Source organism: Triturus cristatus, chromosome 8 (genome assembly GCF_964204655.1).
Source record: "Triturus cristatus chromosome 8, aTriCri1.1, whole genome shotgun sequence".
In the NCBI taxonomy this organism is placed as follows: domain Eukaryota; kingdom Metazoa; phylum Chordata; class Amphibia; order Caudata; family Salamandridae; genus Triturus; species Triturus cristatus.
The window spans coordinates 107306446-107326049 of NC_140591.1; the positions used below are offsets into that span (position 1 = coordinate 107306446).

The following is a 19604-nucleotide window of genomic DNA, read 5'->3' on the forward strand; positions in this document are numbered from 1 at the left end:
TTCCTGCCTATTTAAAGCAATGGATGCTCTGGGTCACCTTTGGGACACCGTGCCCCCTCCCGGCCCCCTTCAGTCGCTCACCTTCAGGTCCTGCACGGAGACCTCCATGGGCGTCAGGTACAGGTAGGGCACCCCGGTGCCATGCTTCACCGGCCCGTCGCTGATGGAGAACACGTTGGCGAAGGGCTTCCCCTTGACCGTCTTTTGCGTTGACACGGTAGCCACCGCGCCCCAGTCACAGCGGTGCGCCACGGTGCGCGCCACCCGCGCGGTGTCGTTACGTGGCGGCATGGACGAGAAATCGCCTGTCGTGCTCAGGCATAGCCGCAGCCCGGCGAGGAAGGCCAGGGCAGAGTACCCGGTAAGGAATGCTAGGGCAGAGTAGAGCGAAGGCATGGCTGCGTCAACACCGGGTGGGAGACTAGAACCTGCGATAGGGAAGAGGCATCTGACAGGCCAGAGGCGCAGCCCCGGCCGGCTAGGGGAGAGGGGCGGAGCTAGAGCCGAACTGTCGCCACCAGTGCTTCCCCCATTGGTAGGAGGATACGTAAAGGTCACGCCTTATTGTCTTCCATTGGCTGCGCACCGGAGCCAATCCCGGCTCAACCTTGAGGGTGCGTAATTGAGAGAGGATTGGCAGGTTCTGTTTCACCGATCAGCCAATAGCGGTGGTGTGCGCTACCATCTACCAATACAAGGTCGCTCTTAGGTCAAAACAGGCGTGGTGCAGCTGCAGAAGTTTATCAACAACTCTCACGCTGCACGCTTAGAAGCGTGTTGCCCTGGATATGTGGTGTATGGGGCCAAACTGAATCGCGTCAAAAGGAATTTTGCAGGCGGCGCCCTCAGCCCACCTATACATGATAACACTCAAAATGCATCTTGGTAACAGTGATAACAGTTTTGGAAGAATGGTCTATGTAAATGTTCTGTGCTGGAAAAGGAAAAACAAGCATTTGTGATGCAATATGTCTCGCATTTGTGAAAGTTATAGCTATTGGCGTTGTCAATGACAACGTGTTTTAGCTATATCACACATGCCAACATTTTACAAGAAGGGGAACGTGGGAGATTAAAAAAAAACCTGGAAAAAAAGAAGAGGCAATTTCAGGCGGGAGACAGTAAAAAATGTATGCTATATTTTTTTGGTTTGTAAGAAGTTTACACTGCTGTTCTGTAACGTGCATGTGGTTATATGCAAGGCTTTAAGTGGGATGAAAAAACTGGGGGGGTTCTCAAAGGTGTGGGGCCGATGTAATTAAGGTAGTGGCTTTAAAACAAAGCTAAAAATCCGTGCTTATCAGAGTGTGCCCCCCTCCCCCAACTGGTATTTTGCTGCTTCTGTCATGGCATCCGGATAAATAATACAAGTAACATTGCACCCACAACAAGCTATTGGCTGTGTCAATGGTTGTTATTTGCATAAGATAAATAAGCAATAAATATGGCATTGTTGTATACAATATTGAAAGCTTCAGTTCTGAAACGACGAGACTGTGAAAGAACCATAACAATTCTCTTTAAAGTCACATCAGAGCATCGGAGGCAGTGAAGGGTGGTACTGCTGCAGAGTTAAGATTTTTTTCACACTGATGGTGAGGGCAAAAATGGAGAGCCCGATAGGGACCCGTCTAAGCACCTGCTTTTTATAACTTCTGGTACCGAGCACCGTCAGGACCCGGCCCACCTTAAGCTCTGGTTATAGGTATAAGAACGTATAAAGCACTGTACAACAGGGGTGCACTTATTCACGTGATGGTTGAGGGCTGACGTTTTGGACAGTTACAGCAAGGGTTACACGTGTGGGTTGCCAAAAAGTTGAAATGCAGGGTTTAGACCATTATTAAAAGGGAGAGGAGTTCAATTGGCCAAAACGAAATGTTTTGCGGATAACCGTACAAAAGTCTTCCTCCTCCACCCCATGCATGATAATGGTTTCAGGATACAATGGCCTGTACCTGCACCTTCAAGCTGAGCCCACGGTAAGCCATGATGACTGCTGCTGTTGTACCTGAGAGTGATCCAAAGGAAAGCACAAAATTATGCCACACACTTTGCTGCCAGAGACAAAAACAAAGGACAAACCTGGTGAGTTGTATGTTTTCTAAACTGAATACGGCGAGCCAGGCATAAAGAAAGGTGCTCAGCCGCCATTGTTTAAATAAAAGGGCAGCATGCGGCGCTTTAAAAAAAACTTTGTTAAATTGAATACAGCGAGCCACACATAAAGAAAGGCAGCCCCCCATTGTTAAAGTGAAAGCGCAGCTTGGGGCGCTTAAAAAAACAAAACGCTATGTTTGTTAACGTAAATACGGCGAGCCACGCATAAAGAAAGGCATGCGCACGCCATTGTTAAAGTGAAAGCACGGCATAGGGGGCTTTAAAAAAAAATGATGTTTTCAAAGGTAAATATGACGAGCTGTGCATAAAGAAAGGAGCATTATTTTGGTGAAAGTGCGACATGGGACCCTTTAAAAAATAAAGACTTTCTGTCTTTAAATTGTAAAAAAAAAAATTGTGCTTCCACTATATTTAACAAGGAGGGGGAGTGAGCATTAGCGAATATAAAGAGCAACTATTCATAATTACTAGGAGAGGGAAAAAGCATGGGCACAAGTGAGTTCCTGAGTCCAAAAAATCTTTAAACGATAAAAACAGTGCCCAGACAGTAATAAATAACATGACGAGTAACACCATAGTAGGAGGGGCAGTCCTCATGGAAGGTTACAAAAGAAACAAGCATTTGTGATGCAATAGGTCTCGCATTTATGTGAGTTTGAGCTATCTGCATTGTAAATGATAATGCCTTTTATTTATTGTTTTGGTTTTTTAAACATAAATAAAAGGCGTTGTCATTTACAATGCTAATAACTTAAACTCTCGCAATGCGAGACCGAAGTCAGGCGAAGCACTGAAACCTCAGAACTGGCCTGGCTGCTCTGCCTCTGTGCCCTTATGCCGTCCCTGCCTTGCGGCTCCGTCTACCAGCCCGCTTTGCTGCTGCTAATGCCCGCTGCAGCCCTCCGTGATTTCACCCAAAGCAAAGAGTCGGCGGCATCTCTCCCAACAACATCTTAAAAAACATCACATGATTATCTTACCATGTTGCTGGGAGCAATGCCCCGACACTTTGGTTTAGGTGAACTCATGGACGGGAGAAAGGCATGAAACTGCCATGATTTTATGTAAAAAAAAACCAAACGAGTTGGGCGAGCTGCACACAACAAAACACGCAGGCACCATGATTTAATGTAAAAATAAATAAAAAACAATGCATGCCCGTCCCGCGAGTGGAGGGTGTGGCCCCGTTGTGTAAGTGAAAGCATGCATAGGGTGCTGCAAACACAAATAGAAATCGGCCCCCATTGCTAAAGCTAGCTTCCCACCATTGGTGTTTACATTACTTAAGTAAAGAGTTCTTGCTAAGGTCTAATACAAACTATACAGTAAGGACACAGTAAACTGTCCAGTCATGATGGGAGGTTACAAATGAAGACAAGGCGGTGCTAAGGAAGGACCAACAAGCCTATTAACGAATCAGAAGCCAGCTTTCACAAAGGACAATGACACGATCCAATGAAAAATATGAGCAGAGAGTGGGTGGGGCTTCACATCCATAATCCAATACAGCATGCCTCGCAGAGCAGCGCATGCGCTGCCCAGGCTCGACCTAAAAAGGAGGGACTAGTGACCATATTAACCAATGAAAAGCAGCCATTTACAAAGGACAGGGAAATGAGCCAATTAGATAGATTGGTGTTGCTTAATTCCCATATCCTGAATACAGCCTGTCTGAAAGAGATAGCGCAAGCGCTGCGTATGGCAAGACCTAAAAAGTCCGGGGTCCCACAAATTGGGGGTCAAGGTGTGAATCTAAAAGTGGATTGTTTCATAAGGGCACAGTCTGACAGTCAACTGAAACAATTATTTAAAACATAATCTCTGCCCCCAAAAGAATTGTCTAGACCAAATGTGAAGCAAAATCTGTCCTGGATTACTTAATTGGTCAAACACACACTGCATTTTATATTATCTTTTAACGCACCATCTGCAGAGATTTTTGTGTCACAAGCAAAATCCAGGGGAAGATAAGGTTAAGCTAACTCTAATGGGTAATGCCTTTGTTGCAAAGATCTGTGTGCAGTCTCGTGACAGTTGACTCATCATAAAATAGCATAGAGGGTTAATGTGCCTGCTGTAAACCACAACCTGTGTTGCAGCGGATTTTCTCAGTGATGAGTTAGTACAGACAACCGCAATCACTTTGTTCTGTAGATCACACACATGTTTGAGATCCTGACTTTGTGCTCATCAAGACTAAGCATTCTTAACATATAATTCCTATCAGTACGGATGATATGTTGTTCCTACACTTTGTGACCCTCATTCTTTTATGTAACATTTCCTTTATATTGACTTACATACTCATAATATTCTCTGCCTCGGTATATTATCTGTTTGATGTAATGTACGCTGACACCCTAACTAAGATGAGTAGCAATAAAAAAGAAAAGTAAATAAGTGCTTCCTAATAGCTATTAGTGTAATTACTCACACACGCAGTTATATTGACATTATTACAGTTCATGATATCTTACATGAAGGTTGAGGGTTTGGGAAAGTGAGAAACCTTCCTCCAATCATAGTTTGTATCTTAAGCACTTATGTAGTGACAGCAAGCAGAGTCCCTTTGTTTCCCTCCTCCTTCTATCCTTTCTCAATTTCTTTTATCCCCTCTTTCTTGCTTTTCCTTTTTCCCCCTTTCTCTTTGTTCCTATGTTTTACAATACATGTTTCTTTTCCTACTTTTTTCTTATTTCCTGTTTATATGTTGTTTGTCCTCTTTCAGTTTCTTTCTCTTTTCTTCTCTTTATTTTACACTTGCTATTTTCCCCTGCTTTTTTCTTTTCTTTTCTTTCTAATTTATACATGTATTTTTCTCCTTTTCCTGTATTTTCCCCTTCCTTGTTTCTTTCTTACTTTTTGCTTTCTTATCCTCTTTCATTCTTTTAATTTCTCCTCTTGGCTTTTGCTTCAATCTTTTTTTCTCTCAATTCTCTCCTTTGTTTTTTCATTCTTTCGTTTTTCCACCCATTGTTCTCTTTCTCAATTAATTTTTTCTTTCTCCCCTGTTTATTGATTTCTCTTTGCCATTTCTTTTCTCTTGCCTTCTCTGCTTTCTTTGTCTGCATTTTTCTCTTCTTTACTTCTTTTCTTTCATTCGTATCTTACTCTGTCTTCATCTTTCCTCCTCTCTGGTATTCGTTCTCTGCCTTTCTCATTTTCTTGTTGTATTTACACATTGTACTTTTCCTTTATTTCTCTCCGTTTTTCCTCCACTACTGTCCTTTTTCCATGTTTCTCCTTTTTCCTGTTTCTTATTTTCTCTTTTCTTCTACTACTTCTTTGTCTCATTGTTTCCTTTCCTTACTTTCCATCCTTTTCTCCTTCTCTTTTTTCTATTGCTTTTTCCATTTCTCTTTCTCTGTCATGCTCTTTCTCCTTTTCTGTCTTCCTTTGTCACTCTTTATTCCTCTCCTTTCATTCACTCTTTCTACTTCCCACTTTCATTATCTTCTTAATTCTCTCTTTCTTCCTTCAGCTCCATTCTTTCTTGTGCTCTTTCTCTGTTTATTTTTACTCATTCTTTCGTTCCTTTCTTTATTTTCTTCTTTCTCTCTTGACTTTCTCTCTCACTCTGTCAGTCTTTCCTTTCTCTGTCCCTTTCTCGTGTCCTCTTCTGTTCCTCTCCTTTTTTCTGTCATGTTCTCTGTTTCTTTTTCTCTCTCTATTTCTCTTTCTCGCACTTTCTCTCTTTTTCTGTCTCAAGTGCAAAAAGGCTAAATTGATTGATAGATACCTCAAGTGTAAACCTTTAGAGATGCTGTTCCTGTCACATTAATGCTCCGTGCTCTCTGTAGCAGGACTATGGTACACTAGGGGAAGTGTTTGAGTTATTTAACCTTTGTGTATATCATTTTTTATTTCAGTCTTTATTTCGACTTTATGTCATAAAAGACACATATAAAAACACAGTTCACCATAAAAATACATCACAAAAAAAGAATAAGTAAAAACTCAAATCATCATCATATACTTCCATTAGAGCTACACAATTGAATTATACACAAAAAATGTGACACTGAAAACTAGAGACAGCAGAATCTAAGATCACTACTTAAAAGGTATTCCAACTCGACCTAAAAAAATAAATATCTGTCTTCCATAAAAACAAGCTAAAAACAAAACAAAAAAAAAAAACAAAAAAAATTCCACTATTGTGCTGAGTTTACTTTAGGGCGGCTGGAGAGCTTTCAGTTTGCCAGCTCTGTGTATATTTATCAAACCCCTTGTGAGGCAGTAACTCACAATGGTTTTCAATGCTCACAAGTAGTTCTCACTATAGGAAAGGTTGAAGACCCCTACTCTAGCAGCTTCCCAATATCTACTCAGGAGAAAAAGTGGGGTCTTTGCAATCTTTTGGATCTAGGGTCATCAAGATTAGCAGACTCTTTGGAGCAGGCAAGAAATAAGGCCTCATTTTCCAGATCCATGTCTGTGGGGGTGACTGTCAAACATTGAGAATTAGAGCGCAGACATCAGGAAAGAATGTACCAGAGAATCATAGATGACATAAGTTCCAGGGCCGGTCGTGTAAATAGCTTTATGGCTGAGGCGTGGGAGCCTTGAATGGGCTTCTTTTGGCCACAGGTAAGCAGGCAACTGCTGCGAGGGTGGAGAGATGCAGGACCTTCTGTTCAGTCCTAAAATGAGCGGCTGCATTTTGTACACCTTGTAGTCTGTGCAATAGTTTGGAGGGTCCACTAACAAAGAATTGCAGTAGTCTACTATAGAAGTATCAAACAATTGCACCAGGTAGTTCCTGGAACAGGCCAGAAAAAATAAAAGAACTTTCATGACTATCATACTTAAGAGACAAAAACATGGGTTAGAGAGAGTCTTGATATGATCTACAAAGGGAAGCTTGGAGTCAAAAGTGACCACCAGGTGTCTGGCACACTGCAAAGGGGAGGGAGGAGTTCCAAGAGCTTCTGGCCTCCATCCCCTGGCCCAAACTTGGGGTAACAAAATGACATCCTCAGTTGTATCACCTTTTTGGAGCCAGTGAATTGCGCTTCATCCAGGAAGCTGCCTCCTTGAGATATGCTCAGAATTTAGAAGCTTGCTCCTCGGTGTTCCCATCTAACCTTAAAAAGGTTGCAGTGTCATCAGAATATTTATACAAACTGCAGCTGTAAGAGTCTGTGAGTCTGGCCGGGGAGCAACATAAAGTGCAAAAAGCATGGGACTGAGGGTGGATCCCCAAGGTGCACCTGCATGATTGGACTGGCAGGCAATCTGACTGCGGTTCAGTGTGAAGGAGGTTATTGTGCACTTTGCATTTGACCCCCACAGTCTACTAAATGGTAACTTAAAATAGAACGAGAGATGGTTTTGAAGACAGAGATAAATCTAATTAATCAGCGCTGCTATTCTGCCTTCATCCAGAATGCGCCCGATATCATTAGTGGCTTTGGCCAACACAGTTTCCGTGTTAAGACTTTTTCGAAAACTAGATTGGGCAGGGTCTGCTTCAGGAAAGTTAGTTAATTGTTTGTTGGTCACTGCTTGAGTTAACTTAGCAAATAACGGCAGTGAGGAGATTAGGCGAAAATTAGACAACTCATTTTTCCCAAACTTAGTTTTGAGAGGAAGAACATTTGAAAAAGGGCCCTTGTTCCAACTATTGAAATGGGTAGAGGTTCCACTTGAGTGGGTCATCTCAGGTATTACTCAGAAGGGGTACCCGGTTTAAATCCTCTGCTTGTGAGTTTATGGTCACATGCATCTCTAAATATTTAAAGTTATCTCACGCTATTGTCTGTGGGGTCAGCCAATTTACTGTATCCTGAGATTTGTTCATAACCTATGGAAGCCGAAAAGCCATGAAAATAGTGCAGGTGAAATGGATAATGTCCATGCCAATATGAAGGCACTAAGAAGAACAAGCATTGAAAGTGCAATAGGTCTCGCCTTTAATTAAGTTAAAGCCATTTGCTTTGCTGTACAATACCATTAGCAAAGCAAATGGCTTTAGCTTAATTAAAGGCGAGACCTATTGCATTTTCAATGCTTGTTGTGATTTGCAATGAATTGCAATGTTGACCTGAGTCGCGAAGCCATTCGCGACTCACATTATCACTTTTAATTCACCTTCATTAATGCATGCTCGCATACCTGGCAGGGGTACTTGGTGCCCTATCACATTTCAAATTGGGCTTATGAAAAGGCAGACCCTGTCAATTTACGCACCACAGATCTTGCGCTTGTGAAAAAAATACTCTTTGTACAACTTGGTCCCTAGTAAGAGTGAAGCCTACAGCTCTCCAGCTGTCACAAGAGTGAAGCCCACCTCTTGCGACAAGAGTCACCAGGCGCGGTGCGTCCATTGGGGCGTGGGGGAGTAGCATGACCGAGGTTTAGAAGTCAGTTATACAAGTAACACATGGTCTGTGAGATGGCAGTCGTCGTATGACAGGCTTCCCCTGCGGGACAGCTGCACGATGTGAGTGTTTACATGTTTTTGGGGTTGGATTGCATGGTACCCCCACAGACATACTCATTGAATACTTTGACTCAATGTGGCCAATCCCCTGTTGTTCAAGGCCGAAGGCCGTGCACAGTGTAGGCTAGTCTGCCTGTGGGGGTTTGCTGCAAAGGCTGGCTGCAGGACAGGCCCTGTGACCAACACCCACCGCAGGAGCGGCCCGTGCAGGTAAGAGCGGTGGGGCAGGGTGGGAGGGGAGTCAACAGACGATGACGAGGGGAAATTAAAATTAAAAAATGAAAACCACTTACCTTGCACTTACCGGCGAGGGCAAGGTAAGTGTTTTTCTTTTCTTTAAATTTAATTTTCCCTCGTCGTCGTCTGTCGGCTCCCCCTCACCCATGCCCCACCACTCTTACCTGCACGGGTCGCTCCTGCCTTACCGCACACTCCTTAAGGCTGCACACAGCGGGGGTTGGCTTTACATATGGTAATAAAATATTACTTTATGTTAAAAAAAACTAGAAATTAACTGAAAAAAACAAAGGTTAAAGTAATGTTAGAGTTAGGTGTGATAAGAAGATCTGTTTTTGTTTAAAAAAAAACTTAAAAATTCCATGAAAAAAACAAAGGGTAAAGTAAAGTTAAAGTTAGATGAAAATGTCCGTGACAGTGATGTTTTGAACTAAAAAAAACACAGAAATTCATCAGTTAAAGTTAGCAGAGCGAAATATAATAATGCTTATGACCTCATTTATTACATCACTCATGACATGTTCTATGACATCATTTATGACAGTACTGATGACATCACTGATGACATAATCCATGCTTCTTTTGTACTGCTTACTCTATAAACTAGTATGTCATTAGAGGCCTGAAAGTAAGTACAAAATAGCTCAGAATAAAATAAATAATCATTAAAGCCATCACAGATACAACTCCCTTAGGTGTAGCAAGCATGTGTTATGTGCAACATTGACCCTACACCATACACTCTATTCAATATGTATACAACTGTTCAGAAAAAGCCAAGTTCCTCAAGATACTCAAAGTCAGTTCCAAAATTAATGACCTATAACGGACAGCTTTTATCTGTATTAACCCCCCCAAATCTCCAAACCTACATTGAGAAAAGAAGTTGCTATGAGTAAAACAAGTTAGTACTATAAACAGTGATTACTCTATGGAGAGAGTTTACTCGGTACCACACTGTTTGTAGACAGTGAAATTCTCATGAGAAAACACCACAGAGTATTAAAAAGTACATACGAAAAACAGTGTACTCTGTGCAACACTTGGCAAAAAAGACAATCTTTGCTTAAAATAACCAAGGCTTGAAGTTGCTATCGATCATATTACCTGCAGCCTTCATATTGTGGTGAAAACTGTAAAGATAGCCCATCTTCTTAAGCAAAACAAGCACATGTACATAGATTAGTACATGTTTAGTACTCAGTTTTCTATGTTATGTAGAAATTGTCATGCTGAGATGATTCTGCCTAATAACAGTCTAATAACTGAAGGCTGCTCACAATACTTAGTATGTAGTACGTATAATCTTTACTCTGTTGGAAACGTTTTCTGCGGAGCCAAAAACCTTGTGTGGAACATACTGCACACAAGTCGTCAACTGTCCACGACACAAAGAGTTGCTCTTCAATACAAAGATTTATAACATCTTCAATAACTCTACACACCTATAATACTGATCAGCACATGCATTTTGTAAACACTTATTAGCTGGACACAGGCTGTACAAAATCAGGTAGAGAAGTAATATGGCAGTTAAAGACACTATGTAAATTATAAAACAAACTAACACACTCATTGGATGATGTCATCAGTGGTATCATAAATGATGTCATAGAACATGCAATGAGTGATGTAATATGTGAGGTTATAAACAGTGCATGGCGGGGGAACAAGTTATAGTTAGCTCTGCTAACTATAACTGGTGAATTTCTGTGTGTTGTGTGAGCGCAAAAAATAAATGATGTTGTCACTAACATATTCACCTAAATACAACATTACTTTATTCTTTTTTTGTGTGTGTATGCGTGCATATATATAACTTTTGTATGTGAAATCCTGTGTATTTTTTAATGTATTCATGTTTTATTTGAGTAGAATTCTAAATATGACCTCTCTTGTGTTCAAGTTGTATCTGTTTTTATTATTGTTTGTAGGAATATATACAGTAATATTTATAAATATTTTTAGCTACTATTTTCTTATTTGAAATCTGTTTTTTATGATGTCTTTTTTTATTAATGTAGATCTATTTTTAATTGAATTGTAAAGCTTGTATTTATTTTAATTGTATATATTTCATTTGTATTTTCATTCATTTTTTTGTTTTATTGTTTGCGAAATATTGCTTTTATGGTTGTACTTTTTTATTTAATTTCAATTATTTATTAATTGTATTCAATGTATTTGATTTTACTAATGTATTTATTTTACATATATATTTTGTTTTATATACTGTAAATAAGTATTAGTATATTTTGATTTCATTTTTTAAATATTTGTATTTGTTTACATATTCATTTTGATTTATTTTATGGTTTTTTTACATTTATTTTAAAGTGAAAGACTTTTTTGGAGCTAATTAACATATCTATTTTTTTATATTATATTCTTTTTAAATGTAATATCTTTTTTAAAGTAAATGTTCCTCTTTTAAAAGCAATTATAACTTTAAACATTTTTAAAATAAATATGCCTATTATATGATGTCAAAAGACACACAACTGATGGACGGATTGGTGGATTGGCTTGGCAGTTCGGGCTGGACTGTTACCATGAGGCACAGGGTCAAGACTGATTTGCATATGGCTGGGTTCAAACTGAAATGGCATGGTGGGCAAAAAAACGATGGATTTAGGCCCAGATCTCTGTACTGGGGTGAATGTATGACATTGTTCTGCATTCTGTCCATCAACTGTTGTTTTTGCATTTGTCACCCCGAGTGGGACGGGTATGCCCAGACGTGGGTCCCGTACTCTCCATGCCACTGGAATCAAGCTATCCTGGCTGAAGAGGGGTGAAACCCCGAAACCGGTCCTAGGATGCTTGTTTCTAGTCCAGGGAGGACCTGGCTTGGCAGTTCGAGCTGGACTGTTCCCATGAGGCACAGGGTAAAGACTGATTTGCATATGGCTGGGTTCAAACTGGAATGGCATGGTGAGCAAAAAAACGATGGATTTAGGCCCAGATCTCTGTACTGGAGTGAATGTATGACATTGTTCTGCATTCTGTCCATCAACTGTTGTTTTTGCATATTATATAATGTCAGTATGTTTGCCCGCAATATTGTTTCGTTGCTAGTGTTGTATTTTACATAGCAAGTATGTAAAGTAGCTTTTTTTACCCTCAATATTTTTTCCACAAAATGTTTGTATCGCAATATTTTCTACCTCAGTTTTGTGCCTTAGAAGCCACCTTTCATCCTGGCTGCCATCAATTTAGTGTCTGCTTGCAGTTGCTCCACTCAGGTTTTAAGTGTTTTCAGAGCATTCGAGTTGTCCTTCGCTGATCGTTCCATGATGCCCACTATTTACCTCGAAAGTCAGCCCTCAGGAAATTAACTTCAGTATTAGCAGTATTAATCTTTTGCTCCAACGCTGATCTGGACTCTTTTATCGTCTTTAATAATTCAGTCAATGATGGGTCAGGAAGTTGCAATTGTCCTGCAATCATATCGACCTGGTATTTAGGTACCTTAGTGCCTCCATAGGTGTGGTATTGTGCTGGTGCTGGCAGGCTGCTCTTATATGTCCCATTCTGTAATACAGCACTTTGTATCACTCTGTGGCTGTTTGAGCTTCCTGTAGGGGAAGATATGTTGCAACTCGCCCCCACCATTTTTTAGGTCCCGGGGAAACACTTCACATGGGGCATATTATATGTTCAGTGGCCCTCTTGCATAACCACTACCTACCTTATGGTCAGTGTAACTCCACACACCAGGTAATATGAGTATTCCTACCTTTTTTTTAAATTAGTTGCATCCATCCATCCTCTGAGATCACACTGCAGCCTGCTGTCTTAACTCAGCCAAAGGAATTTAGTCACAGCCGCAAGGTGGCAAATCCAGGAACAACTTTGATTGAGGAACAACTTTAAAATACTGGCACATGTCTGTCATTCTTACTGAGAATGTTACAGTTCTGATTCTTAATTAGGGCGTAAATGAAAGAGAGACGGGTCCAATCGGGGAGCACCAAAGACCGTATAGAGACTAAAACGCGCCAGTCCGAGCAGTTGGCGCGCCCTTGTTAAGATTATGAAAGATGGGTTTGAATGTCCACACCTGTGCAAGAAACCATTTCAATCCAGGTCCACCATCTTCCATTTCTGACAATATGAACCCCATTCTCTCCCCACTTCCACTTGTTGAACACAGTGCACCAGGGAATAATGACGTGTCTGTTAGTGCAGAAGGTGATGGCATAGGTGCCGGGGTCTTTGGCAGTAAATCAGGATTTGTTAAGGACAAAGCTGGATACCTTGTAGTCTTCCCATGAGGTCCACGTCCCATTGCTACTCGGCACCGCAAGTCTTTTATCACTGGTTGATCAGGGGCAGTCTTTGGTGGCCATACGCGTAGTGTGGCTCACTGGTTAGAGGCGGCAGACCCGGAAGCAGAGGACGGCCCGGGACCAGGGTTCAATTCCTGACGCGGCAGGGTCGTGGACCAGGGTCAGCGGACTCGATAATTCTCGCCTCGGTGCCCACTCTAACCAGGGATCACACTCGGCAACTCTGGGCATTAGCTTGCCTCATCTCCACAACGGCCCCCCACATTCGCCGGGGATGCCTGGTTTCACCTTGGAGATACCCAGGAGGGACCATTTCACAGGGATAGCCAGGACGGGTTCCCCAGCGGTCTACAACGCCACGACGCCTCGGCAGCAGTGTGCTTTACAAAAACACATACATTTACATTTACGCATAGAAATTGAGAATTCAAATCAATTACAACAGATCATATTTATACTGATTGACAGCAGTAATTCAAACCCTATGATATTGATGTAGATGATATCAAAATGGCGATCTGATATTGTAAGAGATATGTGAGTGGCCACACAGAAGTGGAGGGGTTTATTTGTTGACAAATAGTGCACTGATGCACATATTGTCAAGGAAACTTAGGGCCTGAGTTATATTTGGCGGTAAGCATACTTGCATCAATAGAGTATGTGTACCACCAATATAATGGTCCGCCTGCCGAATTTAGATTTATTAGACTCCTCCACATCTGACACGGCCTGAGGATGTAAGTGCCCGTGGAGCAATGACTATATGTCCACGCTCCCAATTAAGGTGAGCGGACACAGCGTTTTTTTACTTACCGCCATCAGCAGGAAAAAACTGGTGATCACAGTCAATAAAAAACTAAAAATTAGCCCCTCGCCTTGGGAGATGACCACTATGGTGAGGGGGACATTGTTTTTTTTATTTTCATAAAGAAAATTCTGCTTTAATATTTTCTATTTAAAAATAAAAAATATAAGTTTGATAACCATCTCCGTCATGTTAATGGAGCCGTGCATCAAACTTAAAAAAGCATTGACAGGAACCACCATGACAGTTTGGTGGTCATTTCTAAATTTGGAAAGCGGGAACTCCGTCTAGGCGATGGAGTAACTCACTCAGTCGCCCTGTCGGGCTTACTTCTGCCCGCCCAATGATAAATCGGCCTGATAGGCCCAAACGGTCACCTATTCTGTTACATTATCATGGAAAATGTAGCATTAAAGCAAGTATGGCCAGATGCTATTCCCTCATGTCCTTATACCTGGCGCATTCATCTCCTGAACTAAGCAAAAGATCAGTGCTTACCCTAGTTCATTCAGTTTCGGAAGACTCCTACATGCTACTGTTCAGTACATTCATGCATTCCACACCATGTTGCAAGTAGTACCTTTAGATAGTCGAAGTTGCTCCTGCACCTCTACACCTTAGGGATACAGTGAGGTCTCATCTGGGTAACAGATGATGCTGAGTGCAGGTGGCAGGCCTTCATGAAACCACATGATGCACTGAATGTCAGACTTGAGCTTCTAAATTGTGGAATCAGGAATGCCTTGAATTTCAATCAATCATGGGGATGAAGGAGGTTGGTCAGGGTGGAGCTACGGAGCTATCATATTGTTGGTTGCTTGGGGGGCCCAAAAAGGCATGCTCCGGGCGCCACTATTTCTAACTGGCGCCACTATTTCTAACTAATTGCCTATAGTTGGAGACATGAGAGTAGTGTTCTGGAGCATCAGAGGCCTACATAACTGCACTAAGCGATATAGGACCAACATGTACCGCTTACGATAAAGAGTGGGGATAGGTTTTTTGAGAGAGACTCACCTGACGGTAGCTGCGGGGGATAAACTAAAGAAAAAATGGAGGAACCAGCTCTTCTCGTCCGCATGCTTGGCATATGCTCGGGGTGTGGCCTGTTGGTTGGTGCTGGGGGTCCCATTCTACTTCCGGGAGGCACATGCAGACGTTGAGGGTCACTTCTTGCTGATCTCTGGTTCACTAGATGGCAGGGAAATTAGTATTATAAATGTATACACCCCAAATTGCGACGATAAAATGTTCTTTTGGTCAGTATTGGCTGCATCAGCAGCACATGCAAAGAATACTTTGATTTGGGTGGGAGACTTCAACTGTATATTGGATGGGGACCTGGACAAGTACCCACCAAAGCCTGTCGTTAAGATGGGTGTGACAGGTGCCCGCACAGAGGTGATGACACAAATTGATTGGGCGGATGCGTGGAGAGCGCTCCATTTCACAAGCCGAAAATATACCTTTAATTTGTCCACTCAAGATATGGATAGCAGACTGGACAGGATCCTGGTGTTGTGATCGGTGAGCGGATATGTACTCTTTTTTTGACAGACCACTCAACTGTTCTGATGGAGTACACTTGGACTTGAGAGCCCACCCTTACCCCTATGCCGTCTTACACCTGAGGCCCTGAAGGACCTAGGTTTGCGATCCAAACTGCATACTGCATTGGAGCCATATGTGGTGACTAATTCATAAACCACTGCTAATGGAGCTAATGATTTGGAAGCTTTCAATGTGTTTCTGCAAGGGGACAGCATGACTAAAACATATGGTATAAAGCGGCAACTATAGAGGTATTTACACGAGTACAAGCTACACAGTGGGAGCCAGGTAGAGCACAATACACATAAGGATCTGATAGAGATGCAACAACAAGTAGCAGAGATTTGGGATAGACTTGATAAATTCCTCCTGAGGGATTACAGACAGTGGCTGCACAAAGTATGGGACAAGCAGGGGAGATTACTGGCCAGCTGTTATCCCAGGAGAGACCAATGCATCCGATTATGATGCTCAAAAATGAAGGGGGTGGGGAGGTTGTAAACAAAAGCAGCAATAAAAGCCACACTGCAGCACTACTTAGCAAATTTATACCAAAACCGCAAGGAGGTGGATGCCACGGTACAAGAAGATTTTCTGAATGCTGAAAACGTTGCAGCTCCAGAGGGTCACAAATGAGCAATTAGCAGAGTTAGAGAAAGACTTGACGAGACAGGAGCTGGTCACAGTGGTTAAAGATATGCCCAGGACCAAAACACCGGGGACTGATGGACTCTCGACAGAATTCTACTAATCCTATGTAGAGATCTTGGTAGACAAACTCCTCGAGATATTCATAGAGGTTAGAGACTCGAGATAGCTCCCGCAGTCTATGTAAGAGGCGATTATAGTGATGCTTCCCAAGCCAGACCGAGACACCACATAGCTAGTGTCTTTCAACCACATTTAATGACATGGATGTGAAGGTGCTGTCTAGAACTAGGATCAATGCATGTTTATTCCCTCTAGGAGCACACTTATGAACCTCTGTATATTTACTCATGGTGTGCACTCAGTTCAGGAATCCAAAACAGACGTAGCCCTGGGCGTCTTAGATATTGAAAAGGCATTTGACAAAGTCAGCTGGGCTTATATGGAGGCATTCCTACTCAAAATGGAGATCGGCCTGAAATTCTTAAACTGGGCATCACTGCTATATACAAAAGCATTGGTCTGGGTAAGATCGGGTGGGTATATTCAAGACGGTGGGACATCAGAATGGGGACCAGACAGGGCCGACCACTCTCCCCTTTCTTGTTTGTGCTGGTCATAGATCCCTTGGCAGTGCATCTGTGTACCATGTTACAGTGGTAGTGGGTTCAAGTTGGAGCCATGGTGCATGCAACTTCACTGTACACAGACAATGCTCTCCTCTATTTACAACAACCAGAGGAGGCAGTGCTGAAGCTGCTACAAAAAGTTATGACACTTGGGAGAATCTTGGGTATGAAAGTGAATCCTGACAAATCTCTAGTGTTCCCATTAGCTGGACTGGCCAGTAGGTAAAGGGAGTCACTGACCAGGATAGGAATAGGATGGGAAATGAGACAGGTTCCCATACCCGGGGATACAGATCATAAGCACAGAATAGAAACAATATGCCTATAAAATGGGTCGGGTGAGGTCTGCAGGTCTCAGTGGCCTTTTGGAATAAATTACCACTGTCTATCATTGGTAGGATCGCAATTGCAAAAATGGTGGTTCTTCCTAGGTGCCTCTATCTGCTGCAGAATACACAATGCAAGCTAACAAGGGTCATGTTTATGCTACTGGACAGCCTGTTAATCACTCAAATATAGACTGGAAAAATGAGCAGTGTAGGACTCAGCGTTCTTAAGCTAGATATGCGTTGGGGCTCCCGGATATGGAATTGTAATACTTGGAGCCAGCTGGTGTGCAGACGGTGACAACAGGGAGAAGTGATTATTGGTGAGAATCTCGCTCGAGGAACATTTGCTGAAGTGTCTGAAGGCGGGTTCACTGCTAGACAAGCGCAGCCCTTCGTGGTCCAGCAGGTGACGCAGGCATGGGAGAGTGCGATAAAACTTGCGATGCGCAGACCACTCTGTTCTAGACAACTGCCGATATGGTGGCCGAAACCCTTCATTAACATGGCTGAGACCCTTCATTAATATAGATGACAGCATGACTATGGCGGTGTGGCGGGCGGGAGGGTGTGACACGCTTGCAGATTTGTATCCGGGGGATTACTGCACCATATTTCATTAGGCCCAAGAGTGTTTCGGAGTAGGTCCAGGGCAGTTTCTGAAGTCTGAAAGACTCATGAAAACGGCTAGTGAACAGTGGCGGCTCCTCCGCAATGGTGGGGGAGCGTTGCCCCCCTGCCTGGCGCAGAGCCAGCAAACGAAAAGTAAAACGATGCTCTAGCATCGTTTTGTTTCTTGTTTGCCAGCCCTGAGCCAGCTTTCGTAGGAAGGGGCAGGGCATGGGGAGGAGTGCTTGTGCACTCCCTAAGTATGCATATGTGTTTGGCGGGCCGTCTCAGGCCGACCAATACACACATGCGCACTTAGGTTTCTCCAGCCCGGCTGCATTCAGCAGCTTGCGAAACCCCACAGACTCCAAGACCTGAACGCAGCATCTTTCCTGCCCGCTCAGGCCAATCCCTGCGCCGCTCTGCAGCATGGGGATTGGATGGGAGTCTGTCCCAGGGTCTGCTGGGACCAGTGAGAGGCCAACAGGAGCGACGCGACACGGTAGGCGGCCAGCGGCTTCATGTACGTTTTTAAAAATTATTATTATTAACACTCCCCCCCCACCCCACGTGCGCTCTCTCCACCACACTTTGTTAGTGGAGGCCGCCAATGCCAGTTAAAGTTGGAAGTGCTTTCCGGACGCACCAGGCACATCACACATGTTAGACGTAATTTTAGACATGGGATACCACAGACACCTAATTTCCTGTTTGTATATATGGCCCTCAAACAAGACAAACAACAGAAAGAGCCCTCTGTGAAACAGAAGTGGGATGGAAATCTTCCAGGGCCTTTGACAGACAAGACAAATTTCTCTCTCATTAACTAAAACATGCGAGAAACACCTATCCACGCTGCTTTAACACAGGATCTGCTGGCCGAAGACTTCAGCCCCAAACTCTGAATCCAAGGTCTTAATGTTGCTTGTCAGGAAATGAAATCCCCCTGTTCGTGGATGAAGTAAAATGCTTAATCAAGTACACAGCTGGGACACTCCTAAGCAAGGGAAGTCAAGGCCTGGAACAGCCTCCCCTCCACCCCAGGACCTGCCCTCCCTACAGGAATTCAGAAAGGAACTCAAGACCTGGCTGTTCTACTGATTCCACCCGGGCAGAACCCCCTAGCGCCTGAATACCCTTGTGGGTGATTAGCAGCACTATACAAATCCCGTTTGATTGATTGATTGAAGCATGCTTTCTGAACTCTGTGATTTTGAGGCGGTTACAAGGTTTAACATTAACATGAACAAGTCCTGTGCACTAAATGTCACTGAATTGCTGAATACAATCAACACCTGCAGAATTGATGCAACCTTGTCTGGGCAAGAGAATTAAATGAAATATGTAGCAGCTATGTAAAGACCCCTGTTGATGGACTGTTTGAATTGCACCTATAACAAGCATTTGCTATGCAATAGGCCTCGCATTTGTGAGAGTTAGAGCTATTGGCGTTGTAAATGACAATGGGGTGGACAATGGCGTAGCTAGGGGGGGGCGGTGGGGTGGTCTGCCCCAGGCGGCACTATTTTCGGGGCGGCCAGCGGCAGCTGCGTGGCACTGGTGCTGTCACTGAGCAGCCAGTACACCACACGTGTTACTGTACGTGCAAGCGCACCTGCTTGCACCCAAATGCCGCACCACACAAAATGCTGCACCACCTCCACCTAACATAGTGGTGGTGCGGCGCCGGGCCCGGCGTACTGTTTATGTGGGTCGCAGGCCCTGGGAACAATTTTTGGCCAGCCCGGCGGTGTCTACTGCAAGCAAAGCTACATGCCTATCTTTCCCTTCTCTCCATAAAACCCCTCGTTTTAGATGCTTCCTGCTCCCAGCCTGACCAGTCCTCCCCAGTCCCTGCGGTGTGCTCGAAGGCAGGGTGAAGGTGAGGGTGAGTGTGTCTTTTCTGTTTATTTAAACTTTTCACTTAGTGTTGCGTGC

General features: G+C 43.3%; 1 protein-coding gene across 1 annotated transcript in view; it reads right to left on the reverse strand.

Moving 5' to 3' along the window:
• The window catches only part of CREG1 (cellular repressor of E1A stimulated genes 1), a 123727-nt gene extending 123229 nt beyond the window's left edge, over positions 1-498 (reverse strand). Inside the window, exon 1 of the mRNA XM_085621126.1 lies at positions 82-498. Within this exon, the coding sequence (XP_085477252.1) occupies positions 82-396 (315 nt within the window). The 5' untranslated portion in view covers positions 397-498. The remainder of the gene's footprint in view (positions 1-81) is intronic.
• Between the last annotated feature and the right edge of the window lie 19106 nt (positions 499-19604).